Below are 25330 nucleotides of genomic sequence, written 5' to 3'. Positions count from 1 at the left end.
TGGAAGCAACCCAAGTGTTCATCTATGGCTGATTGTTAAAATATGAAATATACACATGCTGGAATATTATTCATTCTTAAAGGAAATTCTGACATGCTACACATGGATGGACCTTAAAGACACTGTGGCTGAGTTGAATATGGTAGTCACAAAAAATAGATATTCTGGAATTCTACTTATGTGACGTATTGAGCTGTCTTTTTTTTCTGACACCAACCAATTCTGACTTTCTGCGATACCAACTGGGTGTTCCCCAATTCAGTTAACTCGGACACTAACTACTTGGAGATAGTGCAGACCCCAGAAATTAAGGGCTTGGACTCACAAGACTGTCTCCATTTGCAAGTCCTGCTTCTGCTGCTGCTAAGTCACTTCAGTCGTGTCCGACTCTGTGCGACCCCATAGACAGCAGCCCACCAGGCTCCCCCGTCCCTGGGATTCTCCAGGCAAGAACACTGGAGTGGATTGCCATTTCCTTCTCCAATGCATGAAAGTGAAAACTGAAAGTGAAGTCGCTCAGACGTGTCCGACTCTTAGTGACCCCATGGACTGCAGCCTACCAGGCTCCTCCGTCCATGGCATTTTCCAGGCAAGAGTACTGGAGTGGGGTGCCATTGCCTTCTCCGTTGCAAGTCCTAGGGACCCCCTTTATTTCTGACTGACTAGCTATAAGGTGGGGTTGCTATGAGCCCTGCTCAGGATCTGTAATTTGCTAGAATGGTTCAGGGAACTCAGATATACAGTTGACTTACCTGTTTTTCCTGGTTTATTATAAAGGGTACAAGTCAGGAAAAGCCAAGTGGAGGAGATTTCAGAGCCTCTGTGGGGTGCCTCCCTCTTAGCACTTTGATGTCATGTGTTTACCAGCCTCACAGAATTTTCCTGGCTCAAGAGTTTTTGTAGAGCTCAATTCCCAGCTGCCCTCCTATTCTCAAGGAGGGGGAGAGGGGTTTGCTGCTGCTGCTGCTGCTGCTAAGTCACATCAGTCGTGTCTGACTCTGTGCGACCCCATAAACAGCAGCTCACCAGGCTCCCCCTTCCCTGGGATTCTCCAGGCAAGAATACTGGAGTGGTTTGTCATTTCCTTCTCCAGCGAGGAAAGTGAAAAGTGAAAGTGAAGTCGCTCAGTCGTGGACTGCAGCCTACCAGGTTCCTCTGTCCATGGGATTTCCCAGGCAAGAGTACTGGAGTGGGCTGCCATTGCCTTCTCCGGGGGTTTGCTGAAAGTTCCCAAACTCTAATCACTTGAGCTTCTGGAGACCAGCTCCATCCCACGGCTCTAGAGGGGCCCCAGTCTGAGTCACCTCATAGCATAAGCTCCGGTGTGATGGAAACAGGATCCTTATGAATCACAAAGGATACTCCTATCACTCAGAAAAGCCCAGGGTTTAGAGCTCTGTACCAGGAACCAGAGTAAAGACTAAATAAATTTTTATTATACCACAGATACTGGGAGTAATCAAATTCATAGAGGCAAAATGTAGAATGGTGGTTTTGGGGGGCTGGGGCAGGAGGGTGGCAGGAGCTCGTGTTTAATGGATACAGAGATTCAGTTTGGAAAGCTGAAAAGTATTGGCGATGGATGGAGGCGATGGTTGCACGGTAATATGAATGCACTTAGTGCTGCTGAACTGTACAGTTAGAAACAATGAAAATAGTAAAGGTTAGGCCATATGTGTGTGTGTGTGTGTGTGTGTGTGTGTGTGTGTGTGTGTATTCTACTTCAAAAGAAACAAGCTACACACTGCTTGGGAGGTGTTTCCTGCGCTTGGGTACCTGGTACCTGCTCACCCTGCCGTCACCTCGTCAGTCTCGGTGCCGGCAGAAGGTGGTCCTTGCCCTTCTGTGTAACTGCTGAGTTTGCATGGATACTGGCCTTTTTTTCCCCATGGTTCGTGTTTCCCTGTTTCCTTAACTTTTCTCCTGTCCTCTTCCCCTGTTCCTCCACCTCCTCTAAATGGGAAACTTGCCGAAGCACTGGAACCCTGACTAGTACATCTCTCCCGTGTCTCAGGCCTCTGGGCATAGCAGGCGCTTATGAATGGTCAGACTTATTAGTAAACAAGTATTCCTTTCCTGAGGGGAAGTAAGGTGACCACTCAGGTAGCTGAGAGCTCAGGTGGTTGTCGAAAGGGACTCTCATGCCTGGATTGTCTTCCTGACATGACTCAATCTTATTCCTTCAGTGGAAAAATCTATTCAGTCCTTACGGGGCACCTTGAACTCTGCTGGGCCCATGATGGTTAGAACACTGTCTTTAGCCCTGCTGTGTACTCTTGGACAAGGCCTTAACTTTTCTAACTTTTGGCATCTTCTTTTGCAAGATGGAGATAATATTGAAAGAAAGCATTAGTTACTCAGTTGTATCCGACTCTTTGTTCCTCCGTGGACTGTAGCCCACCAAACTCTGTCCATGGAATTCTCGAGGCAAGAATACAGGAGTGGGTTGCCATTCTCTTCTCTGGGGGACTCCCCGACCCAGGGATCGAACCCAGGTCTCCTACATTGCAGGCAGACTCTTTACCATCTGAGCCATCTGGGAGCCCACAGGAGATAATATTACTAATGGATATGAACTTGGGAAAACTTGGGGAGATGGTAGGAACAGGGGAGGCCTGGAGTGCTGTAGTTCATGGGGTCACAAAGAGTCAGACAGGACTGGGCAACTGAACAGCAGCTGCAAAAGGCGGCTGAGAGGAGTAATGAGCGCCTTTAGTGAGCAGAGTTTATCTGCCGAATGAAGAACAGGTGCTGTCGCTACTATATCCTCAACACGGATAATTGGCTGCTGATCTGGAAAGAGAGACCAGCACTAAATGCTCATTATAGCACTGTGTGGCAGGCTTAAGGGTCCATGTGTACAGGACATTCAGGGCTCACTCTGTGGGAGGACATGCTCCAGAGTGAATGTCGGGGGACCCAGCCGGACAGCATCCCCAAGGGGGTGATGGTTATGAGCCGATTCTCCATGAATGAAGTGACCAGGAATTGGGTCAACAGGGAAGAGTGGGCCTTTCTAGAAGTTTCCAGGCAGTATCCTGATGGGAACTTGTTCCTCTTGAGAACTACTCAGACTAAAAGCTGTCTGGTGCTGGGAGATGGTGTTACCTTCCCAGTGTGTGGTTGATGGAACCTGGCATCTGTGTTGAAGATTTTAGGGTCAGGGATGATACAGGTACTGGGCCGGCTCTACACATCAGACCTCAGGCTTACAAATCCAAGACCCTACTGAAGGAGGGATGGCTCCCAGGCTTATCAGGTGGACACAGCCCTTTTCCACTGCCTGAATCTTGATGTTTATCCAACAAAGCTGTTAACAGGATGTCCTTTCCTTGCCTTCACCTCCCCCCAACCCTGCCCCTGACATCAAAGGGCCCTGTGTGAATTGGTTGGATCCCTATCAGAGATCCCTATCAGGGCTTTTTCCCCAGTGGCTCAGACAGTATCTGCCTGCAAAGCAGGAGACCTGGGTTCAATCTCTGGGTTGGGAAGACGCACCTGGAGAAGGAAATGAAAACCCACTCCAGTATTCTTGCCTGGAGAATTCCACGGAGAGAGGAGCCTGGTGGGCTATACAGTCCAGGGGGTCGCCAAGAGTCGGACACAACTCGGTGGCTAACACTATCAGAGATGATAAAGAGCTACAGGGTTAGGGTGCAAGTGGGTGTTTGCTCTTCTTTCTTTCTTCTCTATCTCTTGACTTCTGTCTAGCACCATCCCAAACTTAACCCAAGGGAGCATCTCCCTTGTCTAGGTTCTTCAGGACTATGGGCCTTTGTCTTTGCTGAGTTATTCACGGGTGGGAGGTATCCTGCAGGTTCTGGAGGCCCATCCGGACTCCTCTGCCTCTTCCCCCTTTTGCAAGCATCTCTCCTTTTCTCTGCTGGTGAAATCTGTAGCTTGGCCTCTGAGCCCCACTCGGTTGGAGATGAGGCCTTGCCCCAGCGTGAGGACAGAGAGCACCAGGGCACTGTGTTTGCAGGAGGGTCTTGGGAGGTAGGGCTAGCTTTCCCTTGATCATCAACTTCTTGGGATTAGACACAGTGTCCCTGAACCACAAGTGGAGTGGTATTTGCTGTGGCTCCTGTCCGACTCTTTCGAGAGGAGGTGAACACAAACCCCTTTCGGTACCAGATCAGTCTTGATGGGACAACTCTGCTGACTCCAGGAAGGAAGGGGACAGGAGCTGGAGCAAGGTTGGGGGTTATTTTTCTTCCTTTTCCTCTCCCCTGGACATTCCTGATCTCTACCCCCACGTTGCTGTGTTGGCATGGCTGTGTCCGCCCTGCTGGCTCTGGACGCAGCTATCTCTGCTCAGGGCCATTTGCTGTGCCCACCAACTCAGAAATGTAGGAAGTGGGGTGCCATGAGTCGTGGCCTTAAAGTGGGGTCCGTCGCAACCAGCTGTTTGGGGTGGTGGCTCCCCCTTGAGCAGTCCTCGCTTCCTCAGACCTTTGACCTGGGCTTCCTGTTTGTGGAGCCACTCAGTGAACTCAGAGGCCCGTTTCTTCTCTGTCAAGGAGCTAGGCAGGAGCACGCTGGGGTCCCACCATCCACCCCTGCCTGGGACTCCAAGGAAGGCAGTAGCTGGGAATTAGCTCTTGATTTCTGTCCTTGGGGGGTGCTAAGTCACTTCAGTCATGGCCGACTCTGTGCAGCTCTATGGGCCGTAGTCCATCAAGCTCCTCTGTCCATGGGATTTCCCAGGCAAGAATACAGGAGCGGGTTGCCATGCCCGTCTCTAGGAGATCTTCCCGACCCAGGGATCGAACCCTCGTCTCCTATGTCTCCTGTATTGGCAGGCAGGTTCTTTACCACTAGCACCACCTGGGGAGTCCTCGGGGCAGTGAAGGGCCATTGTTTCTAAGTGAGCTCCAGGAATCTCCAGCTTCAGCAGCACCTGGGCGGGGGATGGGGAAAGGGGGAGTGGTGTTGTTAGATATGCAGATTGCCAGGCCTAGGGGGCCAGATCCAGGGAATTACCCTCTCCAGAGTGGGACTTTAGAATCTGTGGTTTTGATTCTCCACCAGGGACTGTGATATTGAAATTTGAGAACTCCTGATACGGGAGCCGTGGGACCCTGACCCGGCTCTGCCAGCACCTGTCTTTGGGGCCTCTGGTTGGACACCTGCCCTCTTGGCGCATCAGCTTCCTTATCTGTAACGAGGAAGCCAGCCTCACAGGTGGACATCCACATTAAACGAGGTGTGAAAGCTCCTGAACCTGGAGGAGCCTCCACAGACATTCACTGAGTGCACATCCTTCTTCTCCCTCCCACCAAACGCAGGTTCGCAGCACTCCTTCAGGTGCCTCTGGATCTAGGCCTTTCTTTCATCTCAGCTGCTCTCCCAGGAACACCACTCACCGACCCTCCTCCCTGACACCATAGGTCAGGAAGGAACTTAAGCAGACCTGCCTGTCTACTCCCTCCACCGATGCGTTAGGTTGGTGCTGGCATCCCCACCCTTCTAGAAATAGGTCACCCCCCATAAGACCTTCTTTATAGAAAACAGGCCAGAAGAGGCCTTAGTGGGCACACGGTGGGGACTGAGAACGTGCTGATGGAAAGATGGATGACTGGTGTTCTGGTTTTACCCTTTATCTTTGGGGCATTGTCTTCTCATTGCTGAAGGGAGATTCCAGAGCATATATTTGCCATCGAATGACATGTCACCCAGGGGCTCAGGAGCATGGGAGTGGTGGGTGGAGGAAAAATGCAGCTTGGCCCAGCCCTCTTACTAATCTTTTCCACTTTTTATGTGTCAGTGGGCCTCCTGAGAAAATCCCCTCCACCTGCTTCCTCAGCAGCCTTGGAAGCTGGTCCTGGGAAGAGTGGCAGGTGGGGAAGCTCCTCCTTCTTTGAGACTGGCTGACTTGAGGGGTGAGGCCTGGGAAGACCTGGCTGCCAAGAGACATTCTCAGCCTGTAGCCTTGGGACAGGCATCTCGATAATGCCTTGCTTTATTTGTGGAGTCAAGACAGCCCTAGGGCTTCCCTGGTGTCTCGGTGGTTAAGAATCTGCTTGCCAAGCAGGAGATGCGGGTTTGATCCCTGGGTCAGGAAGATCCCCTGGAGCAGGGAATGGCAACCCACTCCAGTATTCTTGCCCAGAGAATTCCAGGGACAGAGAGGCCTGGCGGGTTAGTCTATGGGATCGCAAAAGAGGCAGCAACTATACAACGGTCATGACAGTCCTCCTTGGAAATGTTCGGTTCTCTCAAGGCTACTGTGAGGGAAGGAAGTTGTGTTTGCAGGGATCAGATCACCACTCTCATTTTGTTGAGAGACACCCAGAGATATTGACATTTTCTCCAGTTACTGTAGTGCCTCTGACTCGCTGTCCAGAAAGAACTTTAAGAAGAAAGTTATTTATTTACTTGGCTGTTTTGGGTCTTAGTTGGGGCATGTGGGATCTAGTTCCCTGACCAGGGATCGAACCCAGGCCCCCCTACATTGGGAACATGGGCTCTTAGCCACTGGACCACCAGGGATGCCCCTAGAAGGAACTTTGATAATAGGTCCAGAGTAATTGTTAGCCATTCTAACATTCAAATGACCCAAACACATTCCTTAGTTATGTAGCAAACCCCATTGCAAAGGACCCCATTGGTCCCTGGCTCATCTTGGGTCTCAGACCACGTGTTCCTGGGCTGTGTGGCTGCTTGAAGCCTGGCTCAGCGAGGCTCTGTGGGAAGAGAACAGGGCTGGGAGTGGACCAGCAGAAGTCCTGATGTTACCTCACTACTGATCAGCTCTGTGACTTCAGCGAGTTGAGCCAACTCAGTTATGAAATGGAGAGAAGGATGGGCCCTCCCAGGGCTCTGTGTCTCATCTGTGCCATGGGCTTCCTGCTGTTCACCTCACTGGATGGTTTTGATGCTGTTTGTATGCTGGACGTGCAGGTGCCTTGAAAACTGTGAAATTCTGTGCAAATGTGGGCTTTTGAAAGTGAAAATGATAGTTGCTCAGTCGTGCCCAACTCTTTGTGATCCCAGGACTTATACAGTCCATGGAATTCTCTAGGCCAGAATACTGGAGGGGGTAGCCTTTCCCTTCTTGAGGGGATCTTCCCAACCCAGGGATCAAAACCCAGGTCTCCCATACTGTAGGCGGATTCTTTACCAACGGAGCCACAAGGGAAGCCCAAGAATACTGGCATGGGTAGCCTACCCCTTCTCCAGGGCATGTTCCTGACCCAGGGATCGAACCGGCGTCCCCTGCATTGTAGGTGGATTCTTTAACCAACTGAGCTATCAGGGAAGCCCCTTAAGTGCCCTGAAAAAAAATGTCTGTAGACCTGCCCATGACACTCAGAAAGTAAAAGGCTTCCTGTATATAGATCAGGTCCTGGCCACCTGGTAAAGAGCCACCTTGGATTAGGGGCCACACCCTTGGTTTACAGGGCTCACCATTCTTGATTTTAGGGTCAGCTGTTGATTTCATACAAAGTTCCAGTCGTTCTGGTTGTCGGGGCCTCTCCCAGAGCTGCTGGGTTCCAGAGCATCCCTGCTGATTTGGTCTTTTTGACTTGAGCCATGATGCAGCTCCTGAGGTCCTATGGACCATTCTAACTCCTTTTTGATTCCAAGAAGGCCTTTTGCCGGGGGTTGGCACAAAGCAGCTTTTCAATCTCTGTATGCCCTGGATGGCTCCCGTCTTCAATGTGGGCAGTAGCCTTGGTGGCAGAACGCAGAACTGACTTAGCCCTCACTGTCAGGAGAGGCTCCCGGGAGCAAGAAGCCTTCCTCAGGGCCTAGTGGTCCTGGTGTTACCACAGTTTCTCCCGGGCCCCTTACAGTTGGGCTTTCCTGGTGGCTCAGTCGGTAAAGAACCTGCCTGCAATGCAGAAGACCCGAGTTTGATCCCCGGGTCAGGAGGATCCCCTGGAAAAGGAAATGGCAGCCTACTGTGGTATTCTTGCCCAGGAAATCCCATGGACAGAGCAGCCTGGTGGACTACAGTCCATGGGGTCGCAAAGAGTCGGACACGACTGAGCTACTAAACCACCACCAGCAACCACCTAAGGGTGATGCTGCCCCACAGTAACAAGCGGGGACTGGTGGGGCTCAGACCGTCCATGTGCCTGTGATCACCGACTTTTCTCTCTCCAGAGTTCTTCTGTCTCTCCTTGGGGAAGAGGGGACCCCATTATCTGCCCCAGGAGTGCTCGCCTTGTATTCTCATGCTGCTCCACAAAAATCCACATCCTTTACCAGGGTGTCCCCACTGTGGGCCAGATCTCTGTCCCTTTCAAGTACCTGACACAGGCCCCTGGCCATCAGTCTTTGTTTCTCTTTGAATTCTATTGATTCTGGATTGCATCCATTCCAGCCAGCCTCTGGGTATTTCCCCAGTTGACAGACCACATGTAATGTGACAAATGAGAGCAGTGAATGAAGGCTCTAACCCCCTTGGCTGTCTATCTCATGTGGTACAACCTTGGATTAAGGGTTTCGATGGCTGGTTGTTTTGTCGTTATGTCTGGCTCTTTGTGACCCTATGGACTGTAGCATGCCAGGCACCTCCATCCATGGAATTTCCCAAGCAGGAATACTGGAACGGGTTGCCATTTCCTTCTCCAGGAGGTCTTCCCAACCCAGGGATTGGATCCAGCTTGGCAGGTGGCTTCTTTGCCCCTGAGCCACCTGGGAAGCCATTAAGGCCTGTGTGTATGTGTGCTAAGTCCCTTCCGTGGAGTCTGACTCTTTGCAACCCTATGGATCGTAGCCCACCAGGCTCCTCTGTCTATGGGATTCTCCAGGCAAGAGCACTGGAGTGAACTGCCATGCCTTCCTCCAGGGGATCTTCCTGACCCAGGGATCGAACCCACGTCTCTTACATCTCCTGCATTAGCAAGCGGGTTCCTTACCACTAGCACCACCCAGGAAACCCATTAAGGGCTATACTCTGCATTTATAGGGCCAAGCACTCTGACCTTTATGTCAGTTCTTGGGAGCTATGGTTTCTTTGAGACAATGCACCACAGCCTTTATTTACTGACTGAACAAATATTTCTTGAATATCTACTCTGTGCCAACCCACATTCTGTGCTCTGAGGAAAGAGTTGTTCAGTCACTCAGTCGTGTCCGACTCTTTGAGACCCCATGGACTTTAGCAATGAAAAGAAAAGTTCCTGAATTCACATCTAAGGGAAGAGGGATTAGACTCTAAGGCTGATGAAATGACTAGTGGTGGAAGTGTCGGGCCAAGTAGGGGGTGAGCTGACCTCAGGTAAGTAGGTCCTGGGTAACTCCCTAAATCCCAGGCCAGAGTTCATGGTATTACTCTCCAGGGATGGTGGTAGATATGGGTGATTAATAGTTTTTCTGGTGCAAGGTTTAGATTTCTTTTTCTTTCCAGATCTCTCTGGGACCAGGAGCCAGGGCTAGTTACCTTATGAAGTTGGCATCTTAGGGAAAAACTACCTAGGGCCCAGCCTGTCTCTTTTTGGAGGCTCACCCTGAAGTAGGAGGAGCTGGGTCTGGCTCGTGGCAGACTGTTAAGAAACCACTCTTCCAGGGCCTGCCTGTGAGTAAGCCCTCTGGTCTGAGTTTCACCTCTGAAAGTCAGAAGTGGGGGTCTTTCAACCAAGAAAGCCCAGTCAGACTCAAATGAAGACTTGGGAGTATTAGAAATGTGTATGGTCACATAAGGGGCTTCCTGGTAGCTCAGCTGGTAAAGAATCTGTCTGCAATGCAGAAGACCCGGGTTCAATCCCTGGGTTGGGAAGATCCCCTGGAGGAGGGCATGGCAACCCACTCCAGTATTCTTGCCAGGAGAATTCCATAGACAGAGGAGCCTGGCAGGCTAATGGGGTCACGGAGTCAGACACGACTGGCCGACTAAGCGTGCACTCATGGTCACATGAACTGCTTTCAGGAATGACAGCATGTGACATATCAGACAAAGGAAACAGTTCTTCTGCTTTGGGCTATTTCACCATCTGTCACCAGGCAGGGAGTGGTGAGGTTGAGCATGGGAACAGTACCCGAGATGTGTGAGTTCAACTGTTGGCTGCCGTGGGCTGGCGTCTGGTTGGGGGTTGGTGGAAGTGCCAAAGCATCTCAATGGAGCTTTTTATTTTTTCCAAGAGTTGGAGAAAGTGAGGTCTGCATCCGCCCCTTTCCTGGCCTGGTGGTTAGAAAGATGTCCCTTTTCTTTCCTCTTCCCCGACTGAATCACTGGGGAAGTTCTAGGAGCCTGTGGCCACTGGCTGTCCGCTCTGTCATGAGGGGGACCTTTGGGTGGAGAAGTCGGCCATGAGTCGGGCACTTGGGGAAAGGGGAGCAGAGGCTGGAAGGGGGTGAAGGCTGCTCTCACCTGGACCAGGACCGAGCCTTTGCTGACGTCACCCCAAGCACAATTTCAGGAGCAGCAGCGACCCTTAAAAGGAGGCACGTGTGCACCAGGAGCCTCCCGAGGTGATGACTGAAGGCAGCACAAATATGAAGCTGAACTAAAAGAAAAAAAAAGCAAGCCCTTTGTCAAAAAAATTAATCAAAATTTTCCAGTAGAACTCAGACCCCTTCCCTAAACTTAGCACCTTCTCTGTTTAGAGCCCAGGGTACCTCTGCTGTCTGCACCCTCTCAATAATGAGGAGGAAACCCATCGCCGAGGCTGTAGGTCAAGTTCAAGGCGTGTTGGTTCCTTGGAAGCTTGGTAATGCTCTTCGTCTTGCATTTATCTCCTCCCCTACCTTTTAGTGTGGTGCTTCCTATCAGTGGGTGTTCAGTAAATCTTAAGTGTAGGTTTGAGGGTGGGTGGTTGATCAGCCTACATTCCAGTGACCCCCGTGTCTGATCTTGGGGAGCTCTAAATTGGGGGTCTTCCCTGCGTCATTCCATCTTGCATCTGCTTTCTTTTGGTGGTCAATTCTTGCAGTTCAGCAAATTGCTACTCTGCCCAGCTTCTTTGCTGTAGCAGAAACTGGCAATACTTGATTTAGGTTTGAGCTGTGGAGTTCTGAAAGTCTTCTCTGTTCAGAAGGTATTTCCTGAGCCTCATCTCTGTTCTTGGCAGAGTACTGGTGTGGCATGGGGAGGGGTCACACAAGGAAAGGTTTGTCAATGTCCCTGTCCTCATGGTGCTGAAATCTAGCTGGAGAGATGACAAATAGCCTACATGGAAGACAATCAGAAGTCAAGCATGTAAGAACAGGAAACCCCATAGGGGCTGACTAAGTGGTCATCAGTCAGACTACAGCTGGAACCACATCTGCTGATTGCTTCCTCCGGTAGCTAGACTTCATGGGAGGCGCTTGAATGATAGCATCGCACCTGCAAGCCTGGAGATGTTATCAGGTCTCTGAGGCAGTTCCTTCCATGAAATTTGCCCACTTTGGCAAGGGGCTTGGAATCCGATTGCCAAGGGCTCACATCTCAGTTCTGCCATTAGAAGCTGGGTGACCTTGGGCAAGTTATAGTTTTCTCTTCTGTAAAAACCAAACCAGAGATAATCTTGCCGACTTTAGGGAGTTGTTGTGAGGAATTAAATAAAATAGCGTGAAAAACAATTTAGCAACTGCCTAGCACACAGTGGGTGCTCATTATGTATTCATGTCCTTCCTTCTGCTTTGAATAACAGCTAGGACTGGAATGTTTGGCCAAATGGTTAAGGCTACGCACTCTAGTACCCATGGCCTGAACTTGAAGCCTAGCATAGAACACTTGCTGTTCTGTGACCTTGGACAAGCTACTTAAATGCTAGTTTTCTCAATTTTAAAATAGAGATTTGGGGACTTCCTCGGTGGTCAAGTGGTTAAGAATCCGCCTTCCAATGCAAGGAACACGTTCGACCCCTGGTCAGGGAACTAGGATCCCACATGCCATGGGGCAACCAAGCCTACACGCCACAATGAAAACCCAGCACCGCCAAAACAGCATAGAAAGCAAAACAACAACAAAAATAGGGATTAAAAGAGGGTGTGTGTGCATGTAGGTACAGCGTTTAGTAGCACCTAGGCCGGCAGCTGTGGCGTGGCAAGCAGTGAGTCAGCCTTGATGGGGTTTCTGACCTTCCCTGGGAGGCAAGTCTTACAGGCCGTCCCGGTTTCCCTGGTGCTCCTCCTGCCTTCACCTCACCTCTTTCCTCAAGCACCTGCTAAGTTGCTTCAGTCGTGTCCGACTCTTGGCCTGCTAGGCTCCTCTGTCCATGGGATTCTCCAGACAAGAATACTGGAGTAGGTTACCATGCCCTGCTCCAGGGGATCTTCCTGACCCAGATATCAAACCCATACCTCTTTCGTGTCCTGCACTGGCAGGCGGGTTCTTTGTCACTAGCGCCGCCTGAAGGGCCGAGGAAACCCAAGAGTGTCGCGGTTATGTAAGCCACCAGCGCACTCACAGGTCTGAGGACAAGCCCTGTGATTAGGGGAGGGCTTCTAAGGGAGTCTAGAGTCTGACCAGCTGTGACACCGCTTCTCAAGTTCTTAGGGACCTAAGCTTAGCCTTTTAAATCCATAAACCTCTTTCATGGGCGATTTGTCCCCAAATCAATGAGATTGCTTTTGTTTCTGAAGGTCTGCTCCATCCTTAATCCCAAGTTGGCTTTTTCAGAAGAAGCCAGGGGCTGGGATTTGGGAATTTAAAAAATACAGTCATGTGAGCAGGCTCTGCCTGCACATTATTGCTCACTGTGATGTGTTCCTAGGAGCTGCCAGGTGGTCCTGGGTGGCCCGCCCTCATGAGTAAACCGTTGATCGAGTTCAGTGTTGCCGTGCCCAGCAGCCACCTCGCTCCTTTCCGGGGCATCCAAGACTCAGTCCCAGGACCGCCCTCTGAACCTGGGCTTTCCTGCAGCGTGCCACCCCGCCCTGGGGGCCCGGAGCCTTTTCTGTGTGTCATTTTGCCCAGATTAGTTATGCCTTGATCACTGAGGTGTAGTGTTTTCACTGAGGTGTAAACAGTGGTCTGAGTGGCCCTGGCCAAGCGGGGAGAGTGGCTTTAATAGGAGTGGAATTTTGTGTTGAGCGTGCCGACTTGTCTCAGCAGCACCGCTTTGTGGTGTTTAAATGCACACAGCAGTGTGTAGGGATGAACCTTGAGTGCTGAAGTCACTTCTGGGTTTTGTCCACAGGGTGTGGTGGCGGCCTCCCTGCGGATGGCCCTGCTGTCCACGTCTGAGGCACCAGAGTCCAGACATGAGCCCAGGAGTGGGTGGGTTTGTGTGTATGGGATGGAAAGTTGACATATTGCTTTTTGTAGCGCCTTTTGGTGCTTCCCTGGTGGCTCAGGCTGTAAAGAATCTGCTTGCAGTGTGGGAGGCCCGGGTTCGATCCTTGGATGAGAAAGATTCCCTGGAGAAGGAAATGGCATCCCACTCCAGTATTCTTGCCCGGAAAATTCCATGGAGAGAAGGAACAGAGAAGGATGAGGAGGAGAACCAGGGTAGGTGGCTGAGCGGCTACATCGGTCAACCGAGCACGTCTTGTTTGTCCAGGTGGCCTTTCTTCCCAGGCCTGTCGCGTGTACTGTGAGAGAGCATGGCGGGTGGGAAGGGAGTGAACCCTCCTGACATAGAGCATCCTGCTGGGAAGTCCATTCCGATGGGCCCACTAGTCCTCAGAGCAACCCCCTGAGTGGCAGTACAGTACCTTCCCGTGGGCTAGGAAACAGGCTAAATGAAGGGAAATAACATGTCAACATCAGCCTTCTAGTGACTGGCAGCTGGGCTGTGAACGCAAACCTTTCTGACCCCAGAGCCTAAGCCCTTAACTGCTGTATAGAGTGATGACAAGTCAGAGGGACATTGGGGTAGAAAGGAGGAAGCAGGAGAGGTTTGCTTTGAAATGAACAATGTTCACTCTCAAAATGAACCTCATGGATGTGAGCTCCTTGAGGAGCATGGTGATTCCTGGTGAAGACATAAGGAGACCAAGTTGGAAGGGAGCCTTCAAGTCCGGGGCTTCCGCTGCAGGGAAACTGCTGACCCAGTAAGGGGACATTTCTGATCTTTGGTCCCAGGGAGCTGGCTCTTGGGAGCCCTGAAATCCAAGAGATATGTTGTCCTGATCTGGTGACTATGGCCAGAGGGGAGGAATGAGGCAGTGGGGGCCTAGCCGTGGGGCTGAGAGTGGGCCCGGCTTTTTCTGATCAGCCGGTCTGCCTGCGGGAGGAAAGGGCCAAGGAGGAATGAGGTTTGGTGGGTGAGAACCTGCTTGCTGATATGGTTGCTTCCTACCAAGAGGAGCGGCACCCTCCTGGCCAATACCTGGGTCTGGAGGATGAGGTGCCTGCGACCCTGGCAGAGGGTTCAGATGGGGACCAATGGTCTGTCCCGGTTCCGGTAGGACTGAGCCCTCACCATGGTTGACACAGAGCTCCCTGCCTTTTGCGAAAGCCCCAGGGTCTTCCTCAGATGGTCTGGGCGTGTTCATGATCAGGCAGCTTTGGGGAGACCCTGGATGGTCTGGGCATGTTCATGACCAGGCAGCTTTGGGGGGCAGCTTTGTGCCTGGGTTCTGATTCTGTCTGACTTGGGGCTTTTCTGGGTGCCCCATGTGGATGGTGATGGGGACAGTGGTTCTGTGGGTCTCAGAGCAAACATAACACATGTTGTGCTGTGCTGTGTAGTGGTTAAGTGTGGACATTTTACCCCAGATGCAGCCTCGTGGTTTCTGGATTAATTTTTGCTCTGCCAAGTGCATGAGCCGGAATACCAAGTGATGCATGACGCAAGTATGGCTTCCTCCTGTCACCCGAAGCCCTCGGGCTGCACAGGCGTGTTTTTAACTGGAACATTTGCTCTGCAAGTGCTCATGATCGCAGCTCTTGCAACAGGGTTTAGATGTCATCCTTGCGTTTGCAGAAAGGGTGAAATCAAATCAAAGATAAAAATAGAATGTCTTCCCAGTCTGCATCTCCATTCTTCATTCACCCCGTTTGGATTAAATGTCTTCTTTTGGGGCAAAGTGCACCATCGTAATTAGGCTCCTAGGCTCTGAAGGCTGGAGACTGTGACTGGGTTTGTCTATGAGTTGTGTACTTTGCCCATGACTATTTGAGGAGGATAAAACTAGAACAAATGCTGGGGCAAAGGGCAAGCCAGAACCAGTTAGCAGTGATTTTTTTTTTTTTTAAGCAGTGATTTTTAATCCTTTACATTCATGGTGTGGGTCCTTGCTTTTTTTGTGAGCATGGAAAAGATGAGGATCCTACCCTTGGGAGCAGCATTCTCTCAATTCTTCACATTTTCTTGGTTTTCACCCTGGTGGGTGTCCTATTGAGTGTGTGACAGAACTCAAAGGAGTGAAAATATAGGCTTCTAGGTTGACTGATGTCCCACCAGCACCATTTCCTGGGAGGCAGGAGGTGAGCTGGGGCCCAGAGTCGGACAGAACTGGTTTGGGAGCCCAACTCTTATGCTACCAGCCAGTGCGATGCTGGCTGCATACTGACCAGTTTTTCTCATTTTTGTCTTTGTTGTAAGAGTTCATGGACTAAGTGAAAAAGATAAGCTGTATTACATGCCCAGTGCCTAGCAGATGCTCAAAAGCTAGTCAGGATCCTACCCTCTTCCCACCCACACCCCCACACCCATTTTCTTCCCTTACAACTGGAAGTACAGCATGGTTTGTAGAGAGAACATAGTCATTAGCGGGCAGACCTGTGTGATTCTACCAGCTTTGTGTAGATAAGACCTTCTCCCAATATCTATCTGTCCATCCACCCAGCCAGCCAACATGACTGAGTTCCTGCTAAGGCACAGACTCGGGATCTAGGAGCTGGGTATAGGGCTCTGCACACTCACTGAGCATGGCTTTCAAGAAGCAGGAGAAATATATGCTCTGAAAAACAAAAGAGGCAGCAGCCGGCAGCGCGATCCCTGTGTTTGAATGTTCACACTGGGTATGAAAGTACCGCCAAAGCCGGCATCCTCCTGGAGAAAGGTCCCTGTGGGACAGCCTTGCCGCCTGGCCAGGGCTGCCTCAGGCCCTTAAGCTGATTGCCCCATCCTGAGGCTGGAAAAGCACTCGTTCAGGCTTAGAGTGTGGACGGAGTGTGGACAGAGGATGGAGTGGGGCCTCTGAGGGCTCAGGTGTGCAGCGTGGACCCAGCTGGGAGGACTTACCTCTCGAGGCAGAAGATCACTGGGCATTAGGTCCCCCTCCATCAAGGTCCTTTTGAGAATGAGAGAATCCCAGGACCTTGAGTGAAGTCCCACATCTTCCCTCGTTCTTGCCAAAGGGACCCTCTGGCATCCTGTTTGACGCTAGATCTGCAACTTCCAAGCACTTAGGAAACCAAAGAGGGCGTGCAGTGGCCCAGATTCCCCCCTGTGAAGGCTACATTTGCCCCTCTATCTTTGGCTGGTTTTTACCCTCAACATCTTGGAGACCAGCAGTTAAGAAGCGGGACTCAACTCTGATAGATTAATGTAAGTGAGGATCAGATAAAGCTCTAAGGACATGAAATACCTTCTCTCATGGAGGAGCCTGCTCGCTTGGACTTTTCTCATGACTTTAGCCCTGAAGGGCAATCTAGGCCCCATGAAGGAGGCACGTCTTAGAGATGCCAGGAGATCTGGTTTCTCAACTCTGTGTGACCCTGAACAAGTCACTAAACCTCTATTTGGTCCTCTAATAATGGGTTTATAACAGAGGATGATAAAGGAACTCTGGAACTATTGTTCAATCATTTCAACCCACAAATATCTCCATTTGTGTTACCTTTTGTATCTCTCTTTTAATTCTCCCTGTCCCCACTAGATTATAAAGCTCCTTGAAGCAGTATCTGCCATGTACGTCTCTGTTGCCCCTCAGAAATCCAGCAGAATACATTTCAAAAAGCAGGTGCTTAGAAGATCAGTTTGACTTGTTGATTGTATACAGTACGCACTGGAAGAATGCTACTCTGGACCTGTTGATGATGACTTTTGAGACTATTTCAGAGCTAAGAATCACTAGTGACTACCTTGAGTGGCTATAATTGACAGGCTAGAAAACCAACTGGGACGATGAGTGCACTGGCAGTTAATGAAGTTATAATCGGCCTGAAAGCAAATTGCTTCTCTCCCTGCAAATTCAATAAAGGAGAAGTGGTACCTTAACACAAAAGAGTTAGCATCTCTCAATTCTAGAATTTGAATCTTGCATGAGTTTCCAGGCTGTTTTCCAATTTCCACCTTGGTATTTCATGTGGCAGAAAGGTTTGGGACCTTGTATCTCAGCTGGTCACTCCTGAATCACGGTGTTTCTGCTGTCAGAAATCGCCAACTGTTAGGTCCCTGAAGTTAGAACTGCAGTGCTGATATAAGATGTTTCAATTTGTTGGGGTATGTGAGTGTGAGTGTGTGTGTGTGTGTGCGTGTTTATAGCCAGTTTGCATGTGCCAATGTCCTGTGTATATAAATGTATGCAGTTCTGTGAATTCACACCACAGATGCTTTCTAAGTGACAAGTTATAAAGTTAACTTAAACATTCACGTTTGTCAGTGTGGTCACAATGTTTGGCTTCCATCTCTCACTGAATGCAAGTTCTTGGGGTTGTAGTGTATAGAATTTATCCCTCAGCTGATCTCTCAGCTACAGGTTAACAGATTCAGTGAAATCAAGAATTTAACTGGAACCAAAAGCAAAACTAGCATTGTTTTACTTTACCACAGAGATGGGAGTATAAAAACTGCTCTTCATTAATTTGTTGTTAGAAAAAAAAATCGCCTGCAATGAGAACCCCAACTATAATCTTTTTCAGTGGTTCCCTCGTAGCTCAGTCAGTAAAGAATCTGCCTGCAATGCAGGAGACCTGGGATCAATTCCTGGGTCGGGAAGATCCCTTGGAGAAGGAAAAGGCAACCCACTCCAGTATTCTTGCCTGGAGAATCCCATGGACAGAGGAGCCTGGCAGGCTACAGTCCATGTGATCACAAGAGTCGGACACGACTTAGCAACTAAACCACCACTGAGAGTGACGGTGGTCAAGAGGGTGTGTGGGTTGACCTGTCAATCAAAAGAAAGATCTCTGGTGTCTTGAGTGGGAAACAACCCCTGTCTGGGATTTAAGGACTGGAAGTTGAGGATTGTTTCTTATTAGGAGTCTCTTAAATGTGTGCCTCTTGGCTATTGATACTATAATTGATTGTCTCTGTCTTCTATAGCTTGGAATTGCCATTGGGTTCTTGGTCCCTCCCGTCTTGGTACCCAACATCAAAGACCAGGACAAGCTTGCCTACCACATCAGCATCATGTTCTACATAATAGCAGGTGTGGCCACTCTGCTTTTCATCCTTGTCATCATAGGTAAGGTCACAGATAGACCCATGGGGGGCAGGGAGACAGGGATGTCCTGCTGACCTGGTTGAGGACCTTGTGAATATGGCCCTAGAACACCATTCTAGGTATCATGTATTTTATAAAACATGTCTATAGAAACTGGAAGCCAAGCTTCCAGTGGTCTTCAAATGTTTTAGCCAGAGTAGTTGCTGCCCATACAATATTAACTGGTCCTGTGTGCTTTGTTAGATGCTCAGTCAAGATTAGTTCTAATGACCAGTTCCTCAGTATGACCTTATTAGAATTAATGGGCAGCCTTGATCCCCTTGATGCAACTCTGCTGAGCACTTGTGATACCACAGGCCCTGTGCTGAGTGTACCTGTTCTCATTGACCCCTATGAGGGCAGGGGTGGGGGGGGGGGGGCGCCTAGTATCAGTGTCTCTTAACCAAGAGAAAACTGTGACTTAAGAGGAGATAAGGAAATTATTCAAGATTAGATAGTAAGTGGCAGAGATTGAATTCTAGCCTAAGCTGCTAACTCCATAATCTACATTTCTGAAATAAAACAGGATTGACCCACAAACACTAAAGCTCTCATATAATCACCTGAGAATGCCTGGGGCCCACATTTTTTAAATACTTGGAAAAAATGTGTATAGGATAATGCTCATTATGAAAAAATATAGAAGATACAAAAAAGCATACACAAAACGATGACCATTAACTTAGCCTAGAATTAGTTAATCCCAAGGACCAGCCCCAGAGAACTACTGTTACTCCATGTATACAGATTTAATCATTGAGATGTTTGGTTAGTATAATTTATATCATCTTTTATTATCTGAGTAATATCAGATGGGCTGTGATAAAGAGTGTAGAAGAGGTTTTCATTTTCAGTGAGTCAGTTGTCTTTAAAGGTTAACCAGCTTTCATTTAATATTTGAAACTCCACCATACACGTTAAAGGTTTCCTTCCCGCCTGCCGGCCTCACCTCCAGAGTCAAACACTATTATGATCATGGACCTCCCCTAGCTGATCTCACTGGGTCATTCCCTCCCTGGGGTCCACACTGAGAGGAAGGGCTTTTCAGAGTTCACAGAATCTCCTGGACGGAGAACCTGGAGTTCCTGGAAAGGTGAGAAAGGTGTTCCTTTGAAGCTGTGGTTGAGAACAGGAAGGAATATCCTCAGACAGCCTTGAAGTTTTGAATTATAATGTGCTCAGCTCCAGATTCTTGTGTTGGTAGCAGGTGAGGGCCTGGTCCTTTGCAGAGATCCTGGAGTTGGGACCTTTCTTTGCTTTACATTATACTAGCAAGCACTGACCACTGCTCACTGAGTAAGGAACTGGAAAATCTTATCCAAATTGTGGTTTGTGGTTGCTCAATCCTTGAGCAAACAGCTATTGTTGCCAAGATTAAAAAAAAAAAATCTCTCGCCTTGATTTCTTTCCCCTGATAGAAGGGGAGGCGAACAGGTCAGACAATGATTGAGAGGTTCCCAGCGGGTGGGGGAAGTTGGCCAGGACTATTTCCGGAAAGGAAGAAGCAAGACTCTGAAGTCCGGACTGGAGATTTATCTGGGTGGAACGGGAAGACCTTTGATGTTCAAGAGAGTAAACCTCATTTCCAAAGCTTCCTCTAACTGGAAACCATCTCCTGACCTTTCAGGAGCATTCTCATGGAGGCTGGGGGTGAAGATGGTGCTTCAGCTGGGGGACCAATTTAGGCAGACAGCTGGTTAAACTGGTCTGGCCCCCAGAGAACTGGACAGCAGTCAGTGCAGTGAGATGGACTGTACCGGCTGTACTGAAGCTAGAACGTACGGAGAATGGTTTTCCCACTGTCCCTCCCCGGTCCTTCCTATCAGAGCCCCAGTCCTGCAGGAGCGTGTGTTAGTCCTCTGGTTTCCCAGGAGGCAGATGTCCGATTCACATTCTGAAACTAGGGAGGGACTCGAGGTCTCTGCAATAGGAGAAGCTCCTTCCCTCACTCAAGAAGTGTTTATTGGCAGCAGGTGCCAGGCTCTGTGCTCTCATGGGCAGCCCAGCCCTTTCCCCGAGAGGCGCTCTGGGGCTGAGTCCTCATCTGGGCCCACAATTCCCAGAGCCTCAGCTCTCACTTCCTTTCTGTCCACTGGTTACTGTGGGATTCTTCAGTGCTCTGCCATTTGGTATTTGCCATTTATTACAGGACTCCTTTATCCTTGAGCACTGCCTGGAAAGTCCAATGATCGCAGCTGTCCAAAGGTCATTAAGAAAAAGTAGTCAAAGGACCAGCCCCTCAGCCACAGACAGTGAGATGCAGCTTCAAGAGAGGAGACTCGAGAGGATTTAATCAAAGAGTTAATATTTCCTTTTGGAGTCTGAGCCCCTTCTCAGATGAGGGAGTCAGCTCTTATCCATGTGTCAGCTCTGCAGGAGTAGGACCAGGGGACTTGCAAAGATCTCTGTTTGTTTCCTTTCAGTGTTCAAAGAGAAGCCTAAACATCCTCCAAGCAGGGCCCAGTCCCTGAGCTATGCCTTGGCGTCTACTGATGCTTCGTACTTAAGTTCCATCATCCGACTCTTCAAAAACCTCAACTTTGTGCTGCTAATCATCACCTATGGTATGATACACGTGTGTCTGGGGTGTACTGGAACCGGGCACTTGAGACAAGAGACCTGATGTTTCTGTGCATCTTACAGTTTCCAGATCCCAAATGTATATGTAAAGTCGTCATTTAGGGTTAAGCAGAAGAGCCAGCTGTGCCTCAGAGTCTTCCCTGTTCCTTTAAGTTTACCTGGGAAACCATTCCTTCCCCTGTCAAGTCACCTGGCAACATGCCTGCTGATCCTCCAAGTCTCATCCCAGTATGTCTGCTGCAAAGCAGTATTAGAAAGAAAGTGAAGTCGCTCAGTCGTGTCGTACCAGACTTAGCCTCAGTCATAGCCTAACAGGCTTCTCTGTCCATGGGATTTTCCAGGCAAGAGTGCTGGAGTGGGTTGCCATTTCCTTCTCCAGGGTATCTTCCCGACCCAGGGATTGAACCTGGGTCTCCTGCATTGCAGGCAGACGCTTTACCCTCTGAGCCACCAGGGAAGGCCTAAAGCAGTATTAGGTGACCGTTTATTGTGTTGTTCTTAGTACATCTTTTAGTAAGTGTTAGTTGCTCAGTTGTGCCCGACTCTTTGAGACCCCGTGGGCTGCAGCTCACCAGGCTTCTCTGTCCATGAGATTTTTCCAGGCAATGATATTGGAGTGGGTTGCCATTTCCTTCTCTAGGGGATCTTCCCAACCCAGGGATTGAACCCAGGTCTCCTGCACTGCAGGTAGATTCGCTACTGACTGAGCTACAAGGGAAGCTTGTAGCTTTTTTAGGGCTTCTCTGGTGGCTCAGAGGGTAAAGCGTCTGCCTGCAATGTGGGAGGCCCAGGTTCGATCTCTGGGTTGGGAAGGTCTCCTGGAGAAGGAAATGGCAACCCACTCCAGTATTCTTGCCTGGAGAATCCCATGGATGGAGGAGCCTAGTAGGCTACAGTCCATGGGGCCGCAAAGAGTCGGACATGACTGAGCGACTTCACCATACATCTTTGGAGAAGTAAATGGCAACTCACTCCAGTACTCTTGCCTGGAAAATCCCATGGTCAGAGGAGCCTGGTGGGCTACAGTCCACGGGGTCACAAAGAGTCAGACAGGACAAGTCATTTCCAGATCTCTTTCCCCACAAACTAGGAACTCCCTGAGAGTAGAGATTTATGTCTTTTTACCTGTATAGTTCATCAGCAGTAGGAGGAACTGTAGCCTGGAGCAGGTACTCCAGCAGTTGTTAGATGCGTGATTGAATGAATGTGTGGATGGACGTTTACATGAGTCTCACTACGTGAATCACTCCCCAACCAATCCTTCATCTGTTAACTTGGCCTCTTTTCTACCTGAATGGAAGACAACATCCAAATTTCATGTAATTTTCTTGGCTTTGGTAAGATAAATGTCAGTCTTTCTGTTGGCATATTGGCTTACCTTTCCAGCAAGGTGTTTGCAGCATCTTCTTTCTAATGATTAATGGTAATGTTGTCCTAGACCTGGGCAAGGCCACAACCTCAGGGCATTCCATTAAAGGTGTCTTACAGATCCACGCAACTCTACTGCTATCCACTCTGCCCATTTACCCCTCCAGTTTGGTGTCATTAAAATCATGAAAGTATATCATGCTCAATAACCAGAAGAAAAAAGATGTGAGATTGGTTTGACATGACTTATTCTTAGTGAAATCCCAGTTGGCTATTGTTCAGTCGCTCAGTCGTGTCCAACTCTTTGCAACCCCATGGACTGCAGCATGCCAGCCTTCTCTGTCCTTCACTGTCTCCTGGAGCTTGCTCAAACTCATGTCCATCGAGTCGGTGATGCCATCCAACCATTTCATCCTCTGTCATCCCCTCTTCCTCCTCTTTCCCAGCATCAGGGTCTTTTATAATGACTTGGCTATACCCTTAGGTTTTCTCTAGGCTCCGAAACCATGTGTCTTTCAACAATAATAACATTTGCTATGTGCCAAGAATTTTTTATTTAACTCCCACCACACCAATGTGCGGTAAATGGTATCATTTTCCCCATTTTAACAGATGAGGAAACAAACTCAGAGAGATTAAGTAATACCTCAAGAATACACAGCTTTTAAAGGGCAGAGCCAAGATTCAAACACAGATTTGTCAGACTCCAAAGCCTGATCCATGATTGCCTGTGCTCCTTCTTGAATTTTGCCAGGGAACGGCAACCCACTCCAGTACTCTTGCCTGGAAAATTCCATGGACAAAGGAGCCTGGTAGGCTGCAGTCCATGGGGTGTCGAAGAGTCAGGCAGGACTGAGCGACTTCACTTTCACTTTTCACTTTCATGCATTGGAGAAGGAAATGGCAACCCACTCCAGTGTTCTTGCCTGGAGAATCCCAGGGACAGAGGAGCCTGGTGGGCTGCTGTCTATGGGGTCGCACAAGGTTGGACACGACTGAAGCAACTTAGCAGTAGCAACTTAGCATTTTAAGCTTATCAATGCCCTTTACCTGAATTAGAGTGTTTGCCTGCTGAGGCGTTAGCTAAGAGGTGGTATCATCAGTAGAGAGGCACCCCTGGTTTTCAGGCATATGAATCGGTTAGGTGAATAGCACCAGTTATCCATGTCAGTCTTCAAGGTCCGTGGTCTCCAATCCTCCTCTCTCCACCTTCTCAGTTCTGAGCGTGTCTCTGCATTCATTGACAAAACAAAGTTTCCAGTTCTCAGGGTGGCCAACTAAAGATAAAAATGGTGATAAAGTGATAAAAATGGTGATAAAGTGGAGTTGCTCACCACTGAGAGATATTCAAGTGTAGGTGGAACCAACTACTTAGTGGGGATATTGTAGGGAATATCAGCCTATAGATGGATGGTGAATCATGATAGTGAAACTTTGGCCACCTGATGTGAAGAACTGCCTCATTAGAAAAGACCCTGATGCTGGGGGAGATTGAAGGCGGGAGGAGAAGGGGACGACAGAGGATGATATGGCTGGATGGCATCACCGATTCAATGGACATGGGTTTGCATGAACTCTGGGAGTTGATGATGGACAGGGAGGCCTGGCGTGCTGCAATTCATGGGGTTGCAAAGAGTCGGACACGACTGAGAGACTGAACTGAACTGAACTGAAATGGGATCTTTTGGTTTCCTTCCAGACTCAGGATTCCATGCTTCTAAGAACTTTCCCTTTTCCCTAGAATTAAACGTCTTGAGTGCATCAGCCCTTGACCGCTATAAACCTTATTGTGTCTGACAACAGGGCATTTGAGACCTACCATGGAATTCTAGGAGAAGACAATGGCACTCCACTCCAGTACTCTTGCCTGGAAAATCCCATGGACAGAGGAGCCTGGTAGGCTGCAGTCCATGGGGTCACTAAGAGTCGGACACGACTGGGCGACTTCACTTTCACTTTTCACTTTCATGCATTGGAGAAGGAAATGGCAACCCACTCCAGTGTTCTTGCCTGGAGAATCCCAGGGACAGAAGAGCCTGGTGGGCTGCCGTCTATGGGGTCGCACAGAGTCGGACACGACTGAAGTGACTTAGCAGCAGCAGCAGCAGCAGTGGAATTCTAGGGCAGATAACTGCTTAATAAATATCTTCTGTGAGTGAGAATGGTGATGGTGGTATTAACCAGGCAGTGGCCTCATTCCAGAGGTTTCAGTCTTCAGTGCTAGAGGCTGTTGATGGCAGGGTTAAGTCACTGACCCATGAAAGTAAGAAATAACAAAATGTATGAGGAGCAGCACTGTTTGATATGGGCTGGGCTCTGGGTTCTGGATACTCTTCCTTATCTATCTGGTTAAGTGATAACACAGAGAATAAATGGGTTAACACTTCTGGGATGGTGGAGTGAGGACAGTAGATCTTCTGCTCCTCCATGAAAACAAAAACACTGGCAGAGATTATCAGCATCAGTAATTTCAGGGTTCTTGACTAAAGGCCTAACCCAACGAGCATCTGTTCAAGGCAAATGGCTAAATAATGGTAAAGTAGCAAGCCTTGTGTCTTAACTTGTCCTATTCCAATCCTCCCCTCCAGACTCTGTGGTAGCCTTGAAAACTAGCTTCCCAGACATGATAGCTGTGAAAACTAGCAACCTCACAGCCACTGGAGGGGCCAAACAATTTTGGACAGCCCCCCGCCCCTGCCCTGCCAACAAAGTCCCATCCCTAGCTCACTGTTTATTTGACTTCCGTTTCCCTGTAAAGGGTCCATTCAGAGGATTTGCCTATATTTGACCTGACTCAGAGTTTTCTCAATGGGAAAGCACTATGTCCAGGGTATTTATTAAAAGCAGTCACTGTTTAACATCACAACTGTCTGAGGTTGCAATACTGGTTGGGGTCATCAGGAGGCTGGCCAAAGATCTTGAAAGGAAAATCTGGAGAATGAGACAACCAGGGGGCTTTGGAAACCTCTGACATATTCTTAGCAGTCTAGAAATCTGCGTGCCCAGAGCTATGCACATGCTCAGGACAGACCCAGGGAAGTGCTAAAGTCTCACCTCTGGCTGAACGTGAAGCTCTGTGTAAGGGGAAAGTGAAGGCTAGGGCAGAGGTGGCACCACCCTGCTGAAG

At 49.3% G+C, this 25330-nt stretch overlaps 1 protein-coding gene across 5 annotated transcripts in view; it reads left to right on the top strand.

The window, feature by feature from the left end:
- The window catches only part of LOC102396444 (feline leukemia virus subgroup C receptor-related protein 2), a 58411-nt gene that overhangs the window by 10829 nt on the left and 22252 nt on the right, over positions 1-25330 (top strand). For 4 of the 5 annotated variants that reach the window (XM_044924726.2, XM_044924724.2, XM_044924725.2 and 1 more), the window contains exons 2-3: positions 18096-18237; positions 20679-20819. In XM_044924726.2, coding sequence (XP_044780661.2) covers positions 18096-18237; positions 20679-20819 — 283 coding nt within the window. The remainder of the gene's footprint in view (positions 1-18095; positions 18238-20678; positions 20820-25330) is intronic. The other variant, XM_044924727.2, reaches the window with a different exon arrangement.

The sequence above is a fragment of the Bubalus bubalis genome, chromosome 11, assembly GCF_019923935.1.
Source record: "Bubalus bubalis isolate 160015118507 breed Murrah chromosome 11, NDDB_SH_1, whole genome shotgun sequence".
Taxonomy (NCBI): Eukaryota; Metazoa; Chordata; class Mammalia; order Artiodactyla; family Bovidae; genus Bubalus; species Bubalus bubalis.
Note: the sequence above shows the minus strand (reverse complement) of the source record. Positions and strands in the feature narration are given on the sequence as shown.